General features: G+C 39.8%; 1 protein-coding gene across 4 annotated transcripts in view; it reads right to left on the bottom strand.

The window, feature by feature from the left end:
* Positions 1-1,319: 1,319 nt before the first annotated feature.
* Positions 1,320-13,930, bottom strand: part of MFGE8 (milk fat globule EGF and factor V/VIII domain containing) — a 32,408-nt gene continuing 19,797 nt past the window's right edge. The window contains exons 5-10 of one of the 4 annotated variants that reach the window (XM_075273285.1): positions 13,405-13,586; positions 10,360-10,515; positions 9,504-9,648; positions 6,980-7,164; positions 4,287-4,442; positions 1,320-2,627 (exon numbers count right to left, since the gene is read on the bottom strand). In XM_075273285.1, the coding sequence (XP_075129386.1) occupies positions 2,484-2,627; positions 4,287-4,442; positions 6,980-7,164; positions 9,504-9,648; positions 10,360-10,515; positions 13,405-13,586 (968 nt within the window). In that variant the 3' untranslated portion in view covers positions 1,320-2,483. Of the gene's footprint in view, positions 2,628-4,286; positions 4,443-6,975; positions 7,183-9,503; positions 9,649-10,359; positions 10,516-13,404; positions 13,587-13,930 lie in introns of all 4 variants that reach the window. The other 3 variants (XM_075273284.1, XM_075273283.1, XM_075273280.1) reach the window with 3 other exon arrangements.

The raw sequence follows: 13,930 nt of genomic DNA on the forward strand, positions 1-13,930 counted from the left end.
GTGTACGGGGATGTATAGGGCGTCTTTTTTTGAGGGACCGGGTGTACTTTGTAGTTCTACCATTTTCGGGAAATGTTATTGCTTTGATCACTTTTTATTCAAATTTTTATCAGAATCAAAACAGTGAAAAAACGGCGGTTTGGCACTTTTGACCATTTTTCCCGCTACGGCGTTTACCGAACAGGAAAAATATTTGTATAGCTTTGTAGAGCGGGCGATTTCGGACACAGAGATACCTAACATGTATGTGCTTCACAGTTTTTAACTATTTTTATATGTGTTCTAGGGAAAGGGGGGTGATTTGAATTTTTAATCCTTTTTATTTGTTTTTTATTTTTTTAAACTTTTTTTTTGCATTTATTAGACCGCCTAGGGGTATTGACATGGGTAGGCGGTGTCGCGGATTGTCAGAGCGGTGGGGGTTGGCAAACATGGCTGCTCCGGAGCGTTATAGAGCGCCTCCTGGAGTATCGTTAAGGTGAGGGGCAAAGTGGTAAAGTATATGTATATGAGATTGTGTGGGGTTGCTGACCTCTGCTGTAGAGGGCAATATGAATTTTGTGGCTTGCTATGGTCCAAAGTGTGTGAGATTGCAGAGATGGTGGTGTGAGTTTGGGTTTTGTGGGGGTCCTGGCACAAACGTATGTGCGGCATTGTGACGAAAAGTAGCCTATTGCGCAATCGGGTGTATTAACTATGTTTGTGGAAAATTTCAGCCAAATCGGTCAAGCGGGTTTTGCGTGACGCTGGGTTCACACCTGCGTTCATGTCTCCGTACTATGGTTTCCGTCTTCTGCATGGCAGAAGACGGAAACCATAGACCGGGTCCGGCCGTGCGCGGCGGTGAGCGTTTTAGGCTCTCCGCCGCGAAACCGGATTTTTTTTATCCGGACACAGAGTAGTGCATGTCCGACTCTGTGTCCGGATTATAAAACCCGGTTTCGCGGCGGAGAGCGCAAAACGCTCACTGCCGCGCACGGCCGGACAGCTTTCTCACCCATTCAAATGAATGGGTGAGCGTCTCCTGCAGGCTTCCGTCTCCTGCATCTGTTTTATGCAGGAAACGGAAACCTGCAATAAGGACCGAACAACGCAGATGTGAACGAGCCCTGATTGAGGAACAAACATCTGAACATCCAAACTCACAAACTTTCACATTTATAATATTAATAGGATAGTTCTCCAATATTAAAGGTCTCAGCAAAATATAAATTACTTTTGGTGCTTTATACTGTAGTAAACTACAGCTCATGTATAACATCTCATTTTCCAGGACACATGACAAAACATCCATTAGAATAGAGAACGGGGAATACAGGTAATATTTAATTATTTTATTAAGCTTTTTTGGAACAGTACATAACTTTTAAGTTATTTAAAGTGCTCCTTACAGTGACTTTATAAAAAGGTGTTTGATAACCAATTCTCCATGTTTGTGAATATTCACTGCAATATAATAAAATGTTATCCGTTTCGTCCATTAACAAGTCTGCATGACCTCATATCTCTCCTGTAAAGAAAGTAGTCGTGGCAATTTGTAACAGAGAAATTCTGGTTACCCATTACCACCCATAAACAGCAACAAAGATTCTGTATAATCAATCCAGACAGTGTTATTTGCAGGTTTCAAGGCAATCATATCCTTTTACAAATCAGAATATTAGCATAAAATAACAAATAAAATAACATTTTTATTCCGGCGCCGTGCAGGCTTCACGCGAATGGCAGTGTTGTGTGCGTTAAGTCCTGATGTCTCCTGAGTGCGATGTTGTATGGCCTCCATGTGCGGTCATACAGGCCCTGTCAAGTGCTGTATGTACTGACCTATTCTCTCCTCGTCGACTATATCCATACTGCCTTATATCGATGTGTAAACCATTTGGTGACATTATGTGCAGTATAGTGGTAAACAACTATCACTTGTCTGAACGACGTTACGAAAATGAGAAGTCACATGGACATTAAAATTTCCAAACACAAATTCTGGGTATTAACTGTTTACAACTCGCTCTAAAAAGTTGCAGAGAGAACTAAAATGCTGAAATACAATGGACTTAAGTTGTTCAATGCTGTTGCGCCAGTGGTTGGAGTAGCAGCATTGCGGTTTCTACACAGTGCACTTCAAAGCTTTAAAATACTGAACTGGTTACAAAACACAGTGACAATAGAATCACGACACATATTACAGCTCACAAATATTTTACAGCAGACAGTTAAGTTACCCCCTATATCAGTCGCTACGGTTAATTTAGACATTAGGATTTAATGACGCTTTTAATGGAGTAGTGACAAATCCCAAATTGTAGCAGCCTAAACGTGTTAGAATCTGCTCCGTTTTATCCAAAGTCTGGGATCCTGTCCCTGACGGAGATTTTCCCACGCACATTGACAATTACAGGCAGAAAGGAGGGGCGTAAATAAAGGAAATGGCGACTCAATGATCACATGGTGCGCAATGCTACTGTCATTAATTCGTCTGGCGTTCAGTTGTCGCATCCGAGAAGCTCCATCCGCAGCGTGATCCGCTCATGCCAGGACTGGGGAAGAATACGTACATAACGGGCTGAGAATGGAGGACTGAACAGGTTCCTTTTGTGGGAGTAGTTATCAGTATTTCCAAGAAACACCTATAAAATGTCAGACATTGCAATCAGAAATTGGCGATATGACAACACATGGCAAAGTAGGACATTATACATTACACTAGATACACCCAATCAATAACAAAATGAGACAAAGAAACACTCTAAGGCTAGGGTCACGTCTGTGCTAAGTCTGAACGCCAAAACAGCGGTTACCCACGGACACTGGCAGACCCCATAGACTTATGTGTAATGGAGTCCTCTGTTTTTATGTTGAAACGAACTGGGAGAAAAGTCCTCCATACAGGAGACTCCAGCGCAGATGCGAACTTAGCCTAAGGATTTTTGCACAAGACTGTTGTGGTTTTTATTATCTGCAAAAAAGGATCTGTATTCTGCAAACAAACATGTCTGCATTGGATCACAGTGTCATCTGTAATCATGCATCCGCAAAAATACTTGAGTGATCCCATGTATCTGTATGGGCAAGTAGAAGAAGCTTCAATGGGTTTCTATGGTGCAGACACTGATTTGTAAAAACTATGGACGTGTATGGGGCAATAGAAATGAGAGGGCCTCTATACTAGCCATAGTTGGGTATTCATACTTCAGGCACTTGAAAACAACTACAGTCGTGTGTATGGGGTGTAGGGGGCAAGTGTTTCGATTTCCCTGAACCAAGTGCATGTCCATAGTTTAATGAACGTATACTTTGTAACCACTGCAATGACTGCATTGGAGAATTGCAAAAGTAGAAATTGTCAAATAGGTTATAAAAATTATAGGAACCATATGAAAATATGATATTAAGTGTGGATGGTCTGCCAAGAACTGAAAAACCGTGCATGTGCCTTAAGTAAAACTGTAACCTACACAAAGCACCATGCAACATTTCCAGAGAGTTTAAGGAAGAACTGTCCTAAAAGAGATTCCGAGATATAGACTCCCTACTTGTTAGAAAGGTTCTTTGACCAAGAGTCCTCCTACTCGGAGCCTTAGAGGTTAGCTGTGATCTGGGAAACCTGATAGGAAATACCACAACAGGTAAAATAAAAAGCAGTTGTTTGGCTTTGCTACATTTTTTGTATTGCCTCAACGAAAAATTAAAGCAATTTTGTAAGAAGTCTCAAAAATGTACCACATGCATCTCTGTGGTAAAAGACAAGAAACAAACCGTGTGCAGTCCAGCTATTTCTATCCATTTTAGGCTAAAAATAGTTAGCATGAAGTAAAGAACAGATATATAAAAGTATGACTGTAGGATCAGACTTTGCAAGATTGGTTTGTTGTCTGTTACCATGGAGATACAATAATCTGTACAAACAAAAAAAATGCTGAAAATTTTCAATTACGACCAATTAAAAAACTGCTTCTTTTCTCATTTTAGTTGCATTGGGACAGTAAAAATTGTTCTGAAGGTGGACCTGGTCATATTGATGGGTGGTGCGAGTCACAGGACATGAAAGGTCCTCCACTGCAAAGACACTCTGGTCAAGGTGTGAGGATTTTAAGTAAAGGAAATCCCTCTATTAATTCCCTTATGGGGTACATAAAATGGATTCCAAGATAGTATAGTAAGATTATATGCATGTTCAGGTTATGATACTGAGAACACGTTTACTACCAAACAATCTAAACCCTGCTAAATCTATATAAATGAATAACGTAAAATTGCTCAATTTATGGCATTGGTCGAAGAAATACCTTATCTGTTTTGGTTCTGCTGTCCTGGTATACAATCCATGTTGAGCCGTTGTTGCTATATGCTACTTTAAACGCTTCCACATATTGAATATTTCCAAAGTCTTTAGCACCCTGGGTGATAATTCCGGTGATCTTCTTAGGGGCTAATAGATCTATCTATTTAGGGGTAGAAAATGAGATAGATATTAATTACTCTATTTATTACTATTTTATATGACTTACAAAATAAAATGATTATATTAAAATACAATCCCATAGGGGAATCTGCTTCGGATGTCCGGTGTGCTCGAGGTAGAATGTAATAGAATCAAATACCCAAAGTTATGAAAAGTGGTAGCCAACTGTTAATCTAAAACTAGACTACCTTACTGACAAATGTTGTGACAGATTTATGATTTCTTTACTCAATCTGTAACAACATGCATCACAGTGGTTAAAATGACACCATTTTGTTCTTTCTGATTTGGACAAGGTTTGCAACCTGTCCAAGCATTTACTTTTCACAAACTCTACATTCGAAACAAATGGTTAATATATTTGTGTCACAGCACAAATGTTAGACTCCATTTTGGTGCAAATGCAGCAGAAAAACAGTCAGATAGTGATCCAGATAGGTGTGAGTTCATACAATGGGTATTTTTTTTTTTAACGGTATTGATCTAACTCCATTCACTAACATGGATTTTAGTTTGGAATTTGCAACTAAAATTCCGGAACAAATACTCAAAGTGTGAACTTTCCCTTATTCATCACATATCATGAAGTTCCGGAAGAAAACCAGGCCAGGGACCATATCACAACAATCCAAATGGCAGCGAGATAACATCTGTTTTCAAGCTGAAACAGCACTTGGGACATCAGTGTTCACTTATTTACACAGGATTGCTGTCAGCCATGGAAAGAGCTAAAACACTGGGAAAAGCCAAAGAGGGTAATGTATATCAAAGGTTCTCTACATCATCACTTTTATTTCTGACTGACTTGAGTTGTGTTTTCCTCCCCGATATAAATGCCATTATTTATTGTCACGCTGGTGGAGGTGCTTGACTTCTACGCATGACTTCTTCTATGCAATAGTCAGTTCTATTGATGTTCTTATACTATACTAACAACCTTTCCCATCTCATTCACTGAACTGTAACGTTCACGTATGGGGTAAACACATCAAGCTTCGCAATGCTGCAGATAGTGACAATAGTTTACAGCTGGCATGGTGTAACTACTGTCCGCAGCCGACAGTGTCAGTATAAACCGCCTGGGTGCTGACAGCTGTTCTATTCAATGTACGTAATGTGTAATAAATAGACTGATTAGAAAATATGTATCCTGTTTATATAGAACCTAAAAGACACAAACTGTTCCTATAAAGACAGTAACAAACATTGCTTTACAACGATAAGTTGTAACTTCACTGTATAAGTCAAGTGAAGTACTATAGATGATATTCCATAATATTTAACATATATTTATGATTCTGGATCAAAATGTAATGCACTTTAAATGGGTTTGCTTTCTGCTTGAAAAACCTCTACCACTAGGGGTCTCCCTTCTAGTTTGTTTGCACTTCAGTCCCTGCTGCTGAGCAAAGTACGTCCATAAATACATTAGATAAGCAAGACATCTTCACAGTGAGTGTAAGGAGGCAATTCTGCTCTTTCTTCAAAGAGTGAATGGGGGGGGGGGGGGTTGATTCTCCTCACAGCCTGCACACATTTCTGCAAATTGTTGCTCTGTGCAAAAGACTGAAAATTCTGCAAAACTCACAGCTTACAATGAAGAAAAGTCTTCTACATACTTATATGTATTTCTGGCTTCTTGTTTGATTACAGATGGGATATTAACCACAAACGGCAAGCAGCTTTTCTGACTGTGCTCATAGATTGTTTTGGTCTCTGGTTTTCCTTCATATATTTCACCTTGATTTGCACTTCAGTGGTCACTTGGGCTTTTCTCAGTTATTTGTTTGCCATGTCATAGTTACTCCTGGCAGTATGGCAGAACATACAAATAAAAATACATACATCTCTACAAGCATTTTTAAGCAAAAATATACCATGTAACCCCAGCTTCAATGAAAACACAATAAGGTAAAGGATCAGCAGATAAATGAGGTCACAAGAAATCACTTGCTGATCAGCTGACTGCATGTTGTGCAATATAAAAGACACAGATTATTGGCAGTATGTGGCCTGTGTATAGAGGAATGTTCTGCCAATAATCAGCAGAAGCTATCAATTGCAGTAGAGATCATTCCTCCCCCATTCACTTTCCATCGGCCTATGTAATAAGGTGCTCTAACAAATGGGTTTATCTTCAATGGGTGCTTGCACTACAGCTGCATTCACATCTGTCTCCACTGAAGATTAAAAAAAAAAAAAAAAAAAAAAAAAAAAAAAGATGCTGGACAAAATAGTACAACATAGTATATAGGACAACCTATAACGGAGTAGAATCATATAAATAAAACTGGTGTGAAACAAGCTTAATATCGGGGTGGACGTTCCTTCTGGAGTTTCACATCTAGTCCTTTTCCCTCTGACACTTAATATGTCTAAAATAATGTTGTGAAACCCCATAATAGTACAGGATCATCTATATCTCAAAACCTGTAGCAAATAGGAAGAACATAAAAGCATATAATAACAGAATGTTGAATCCCATAAATAACATAGTCCCTACAGATAAGTACATACCTGGAGCCATTCCGACTGATTATTCTCAGCGGCAGTCCAGGCATTGGTTTTCCCAATCTTGTCCAGGCGGGCATAGAACGGGTGCCAGGTAAACGCATCAATTCCCCAGGTCTTGAAGACACTGGATGAGGTTATTTGCTTATCAGAAATCAGATGGTTTTTCAATCCGAGTGGGTCTGAGCAACCTACCGTGTTGAAATACACTGTAACACAACGGTTTATAAAAGGGTGGGAAAAGAGGAGTGCTCAGAATTACAAGCTCAGTGCAAGCGTGACTTCTGAAGCAAAAGCAATACAATCCTGGATATATGGATTTATACACATGCTACTATCATGGAGAATCTTTGAAAAATTCAACATGATAGTGACGTGTGTATAAACCAAGACTAGTGAAAGAGGAGCTATGGATAATATACAGTAGTACAGGCAGAAATGGGAACAGACAGCGGGGAGATAAGAGACCTAAAAAGGTCTAATTCTTTAAATGCATTAAGGTATTATAACTACTATATATAACTGTGGTCTTAGTCTATTTTATAAGAGGCCCCGACCATGTTGAATAATAGTGACCCTACACATTCTGATCAGACGGATCACTAGAACCAGCAGCCATCTGTTCCTAATCAATCACATGGAGATTAACACTGGTAAAACCCAGATGACTGATGGGCATCATCTCCGTGTGTGTGGTCACGGCCATGTCACATATGGTAAACACCAAGGAGAGCAAGAACCCATCACTCATCTGCCAAGTGCTGTACAAGAGTACTGCTGGATATAGACACGAGATGACCGATTGTCCGCATGACAGCTATCTCCCCGGTCTACCAAAAACATGCTGTTTGGGTCATGAAAGGGGGGGGGGGGGGGGGGAGACAAAGGTATGCTGTCTTCAGATGAAATATATTGTAAAATGGGGCTAAATCTAAATGAATGTCAATCTTATAAGACATAAACACCTTTTTTCCCCCATAGAAGTCTATTGATGGTTGGTTTGGATTTGGTATGACCCCCAACATTCTGCATTCTGTTCTATCACTGTATGCTTCCGTATCACTTCCTGATAATATTCTGGAGATAATGGGATGATATTAATGATAACATGGCCAAAAATATTCTAGTACATTATTCGTAAGAAGGGATCATATACACACTTGGCTTTCTTCTAAGAACATGACTAAATCTCCACCCTCTTTGAATCACCAAACCATAGGATAGAAATAGCAGGGCGATTTCACCATAATCTTTCCCATAACAACATAACACTGAAGTGAGTCATCGTACACCGGCTTCCATGAACCTGTTTATGCAGTGTAATTTCACTCAACGCCATTAGATGGAGACACTGATAACATGATAATCCAGCCCAAACAACAGATCACATTTCCTATTGCTGATACATTTACAGAGAGACTATTTTAGAGAAAACATTGTAAAAAAAAAAAGAACCGCATACATCTAAATAGATCTGTATTATTTTAAAGGGGCCTTCCTGTAACTGCTTTTCTTGAGGACAAGCCTTTTGTTATAAGGAGGCCATCATCTGATCACTATGGGTCCAGGTACTGACTGTTAATGTTGTGCCTTGTTGTACATTAGGGTCTCTCTGCTCTAACTCATTATGGGATCCTGAGCAGAGGACCCCCTCAATGACAAACATACACCCTAATAGATCCACCACTATTTATCCTACTTTAAGGTGTCAACGTTACATGAAGTATATGGACAGATAGGCATAATAAGCAAGAATAAGGTTTTTTAAAACATATTTCACACTAAGTCTACTTAAAATATTGATTTTAAAATAAATTTAAAAAATACTTTACAAAACATTAGTTATTTGGCCAGGTCAACAAGCTGGTCGTACATGTTAAGTGTAGGGTGAACCTGCTGACCAGTGTGTATTACTCTTCCCTAGATGGCAGATATTCAGAGAGGCAAAGATTGTTCTAAAAAGAAGCGTAATTCAGAGCCAGAAGTATGTGAGGTTCCATAATACACTGTTTTTTGATAACAGAAAACCAGCAGAATTCTATTTAGTATAGGAAGTGACCAGAGATGGAATCATCATGTAACTAAAAACAAGATAAAGGAGGCAATAAATAAATTCTATATGGGCATTCATTTTCTGCCCCCTGGCAGAATGCCCAGATGAATGGGCCTAATCAGTGGGGAGTCGTGAACTCTGTCATTGAGTCGGCCATGATATCCGCGGCAAGATAATACAGGACGCTTAATTCAGTGTCCTTCTCCAATCTCTGCCTTCTATTGAATTCAGCTACAGGCAGAATCTAATGCGGATTTGGGGGAGGAATCTTCTGCAAAATCAGCGTCAGATTCCCCCAACTGAGCAAGTCCTCAATACCATCAATGTTTTATGTAGACTCACAAGTATTACCAGTTTTAATAGATGTTGAAGCGAGCAGCTTTCCTTACCAGTACATGTGCTCAAGCCGCCGCAACAGAAAGTTAGAAGAGCAGAAAATGTGAAAAAAGTTCAGTTAAACCGAAAGAAAAGAATTACCGCTCATTTCACAGCCAAAAAGTTCGAAGCGCAGTGTGCAGGCTCTGTGGCAGGTCACTGGGTAGACACGGATGTACTGTGCGGTGATTGGAGGGCTGAATATATTGGCCTTTCTGCCATCATTGTCTACGTTGCCATGGAAAATCTAAAGGAATAACAGAAGTATGGTTTTCATTACCATCTATTTTTTTTTTTCTGCAAGTCACATATCATAGTAATTACTTATCCCTCAGAGGATATAGAAGGTTATTTTCTTATATTACTCAAATACACAATTTTACAATGTAGATTTCTTTGTGTTTTATTTGATTACGTTGCTCATTGTAACCAAGAGGATTCATCGGGACATTTTAAAGGGAAAGATAATAAATGCAGGCATGTGATACCTACAGATGGACAGGTAAGTGTTGCTTGTACCCATATGAATAAATCCTCAATACGAATTCACTACTTTAATATGGCACTTTATAAATGCTTGTAAATTTGGCAACATTGCAAAGTTGAAGCAAGTCACCACTAATCCAGTCTCATATATTCTAGGGCTACACAGGGACCTTGTGCCATAAGAGACTTCCTGCCAGTTACAACCAACACAAGTAGTGTGCAGGCATCTGGTGGGGTTGGATTTCTGCCAACTGTTGGGTTACATTTGTGGCAATGTAACCATGTTCACCATTATGAAATGAGATGTAGAAGCAATATACAAAAATCCTATGTCGCACAGCTACATATTGCTGTGACATAAAGAGAGGCTGCTGCTTATAGGGCCACTTAATCCTCCAGGTCCCATCTTCACTTTAACTGCAAACAAAAGTTACTAGTTATCTGCAAAATAATCATAGTAGAAAACGCCCACCTTGTCTTTGTTCTGTCCTTCAACCTTGTAAAAGGTGAACTCATGTCCCTCCACACTGTACGCCACCTTAAATTCCTTCAAGTACTCTGATTTGCCCATCCGACTGGCACCTTGAGTAATGATTCCAGATACCCTCATCTGTCTTAACAGGTTAATCTGTAGAAAGATGGAAATACAGCAAGGTAAGAGGAAGTTGTAGGAAAGATGTGGAACAACAGACCATTCATTACAGAGCATTAGTCATCTAAACAGACCAATACATTTTGCACATCTGATTTTTCTGATCGGCCAGAATGTGGGCAAACTAAACTTATGCTCATCATACACAATGTTTATTGCTGGAGAGCCATTTATCTCAGATCGCAGACATATAAGCTAGGATTCGGCTAGCTTGTACTGTACTTTCTTATATAGGTAGAGATGTACACACAAAATAGGGGGACTTAGGGCAAGAATAATATATGAACCCTGGCGTCTCCAACAGCTCCCATCTTATGTGTCTCTGACAAACTAACAGTAATTGTTAGCCATGAAATTCATTAGATCGGTCTCAAATGTTATGTAAGCCGATGGCCAGCAAAATAATGGAGGGGGTGTACATCTCGCCCAGACTGCTCAGGTGGGCAAGATGAGAGAAAGTCCAGAGATGGCTTGTTCTCAGCAGACAGATTTTGTCTGCTGAGCATTTTGTTACATGCTCAGTATTGGGCTGGATTTTTTTAGGAATGGCAGGTAGGATTGGCAGTGGGACCTGTAATTCCACCCCCTTCCAGTCCACACATTGTGGCTATTTCTGCAGCGTGTCAGCTGCTGTGGATTGCCCTCATCAGTGAGGTTTAAAAGGTCAGCTCCAGCAGCAAGACTTTGGACAGAGCTGGACTGCCAGGCCACCTGGAAGGTCACACTGTGGGAGCTGTGTCTTGTACCCTTCAATTTTGCTATTGAATCTGCTATCATAGGTGAGGTAACCTATTGATGTGTGTAGTTAGAGCCTAGCCGGAGAGGTATTTATTTTTGTATTGTTTCCTTTTGTTGCTGCACTATATTTTTGAGTGAAAATAAAACTCTACTTTGGTTTTGGACTAAAGAAACTGGAATTTTGTGTCTATGCCACCCCACCTAGCAACCCCAGACCCTGACAGTTATCAATAGACATGAAAGAAGTGGACTTGGGAGGTCGCAATTTCCCATTAGCTTCTCTGGCCCGGTGAAGCTGCTAAGGGTGTACATATGGCGTATATAACCCTGAAATAGAGGTATGTGGGGATAGTCTACAATGGGAGCAAATAATCCAAAATATTAGAATCCAACATGTCATTGTTCTTTTTACTCTATGAGCACAGGTGTCAGGGGAGATTGTTAGACAATTCTGATTAAATTGATATGCCAAAAATCAGCTCCCATTTACCTTTGTCATAAGCACAAGTTATCACATAAGTGTCAGATTGCTGGGTGTCTCACATTTAGGGCCCACAGGAATCATAGGAATAGGGGAGTCCATTTCCTATGAAGCAATGCTTGTACAGGTGTACTGACAATCTATTGAATCTGGAAGGAACTGATGGGGATGAAGTATAATATAGCAGGGACTCCCAGTGATCAGGGATTTATGTTGTGTATGTTGGGGTAAAGGGTCAGTTCTAGTGAAGATGCCCAGCATGGTATTTTTCAGGCAGCCAAGCTTTGTTCCACTTGTACGTACCAGTATAATATCGCTTACACACATAGCTGAGGATTCTTCACGAAATAGTCATTGCGTGGAAAGACTGGTACTAAAGTGACAGGAGGGGCACATGGGCAGGGCTGCTATCAATCACTAGGGTATTTGGCAGCACATCCAGGGAGGACTTTGGCGTTTCGTTGTATCGAGGTGTAATATAAAGAACCTTGCACAAGACAACTTTTTTAAAACCCTTGCTTTAGCATCATTTGCAATATTTTTGGGGAAATCTTCTGAGGTACCAAAAAGGGAGATATAAATGTTTATATGATTTGAACCAGTTGTTTTGAGTAAAGGGCAGAGTAAATCCTGATGGGACCCTTAGGAGAGACAGTTAGAGTCCTGATTGAACCCCCAAAAAAGATGGCTGACCGCTCTCCTTGTATCAGTGTGTACAGAAGGCTGTCAATCACTGTGGGTGTGGGCAGAATAATCAGGACTCTCATTATCTCTCTCAGGAGTCCTGTCAGGATTTGCTTCTCTCCCAATGATATTTCCTGATCTGAGAGATTACCTGACAGATGCTTTTTCTGGATGGCTCAGAATCGGGGTCACTGGGTGAATTCACTTTAAGGATTCGTGCATTGGCAAAATCATGATAGGTTTGCTTTTCTGGTATATCAGAAAAGGTATGGCACTGCAAGCACACTGTCCATGAATGTACCATTCATACTGGAGATAAAAAATCCTACTAAAGTAGACCTACAAAAACAGACACCTGCCTGGATCAAAAGATTTACTTTATCCTTACTGCAGCTTTTCTACTTTTGCATATATTTGGCTCAGTGAGTGGGATCCTCCAGTGGAGCCGCTTTGCATCTCTGAGCCGGACTTTGTAATGTGAGCAGCACTGTCTTTATGTGTCGACTATACTAAAGTACATCTGCACACATTGAAGCATAATGTAAATTATATACATAAGAAGGACAAAACGGGGGAAGGGAAAAACCTTTGGTTCAACTTGCAATCAATAAAAAATTGTTTCTGACTCACGTTCCTGAAGAAAGTGTATGCACGGATGCTTTCCACGGCTTTAAAACATATATCCAGAAGACTTGAAGTGTAAAAAATCCAGCATTACCTTCTAGCTAGTCACTATGTGGCTCTAGGCACCAATTTATTAATACATAATGCTTGTTGAATAAGAACTTTGAATTTTAAACTGGATTTTCATTAAAAGTTCATTTTTTATTGAAGGTAATACTGGATTTTTTACACTTCAAGTCTTCTATAATGTAAATTATACAAAAGACAAACAAAAATAAATAAATCAATCACCTTTGGTATTTTATAATTGTACCAAATACTAAACCATCAGCAGATACCTGTATCCATGGGTGCTTGTCATAGCTACTTGCAGTCCAAGCATTAACTAATCCTTTATTGTTCAGTCGGGCAAGATTAGGACCCCAGCGTTGAAGGCCAAGAAATCCATGGTATAGCGAAGAAGATATAATCTGGGCATCGGATATGGCGCCACCCTCCATTCCTAATGCATTTGCGCAACCTAGGTGGTTAAACAGATGGGGCAAAATTATAGGACAGAATAAAAGACATAAAACACTAATATAACTTTCCAATGCATTTATGACAATACCCCTCAAGCTGTGAAATTAAGACTTATTATTACCTATGGTTTCCATTTCTCACCACTTTCAAGAACCCTGCTTACTGAGCCATCGTCTTACACAATGAATAAAAAAAATCTTGGTTACAAGGTTAAAATCCCCTACAGAAATACAGCTGAGACTTAGCTAGAATTGTATCCAGTGTAGGCAATCCTTGTGATTTAGCCCGTTTAGTCTATAGGGCACATTTTAGGGTGTTTTCACACTATGTTTGCCATAATGA

Source organism: Leptodactylus fuscus, chromosome 5, assembly GCF_031893055.1.
Source record: "Leptodactylus fuscus isolate aLepFus1 chromosome 5, aLepFus1.hap2, whole genome shotgun sequence".
NCBI classification, from domain to species: Eukaryota; Metazoa; Chordata; class Amphibia; order Anura; family Leptodactylidae; genus Leptodactylus; species Leptodactylus fuscus.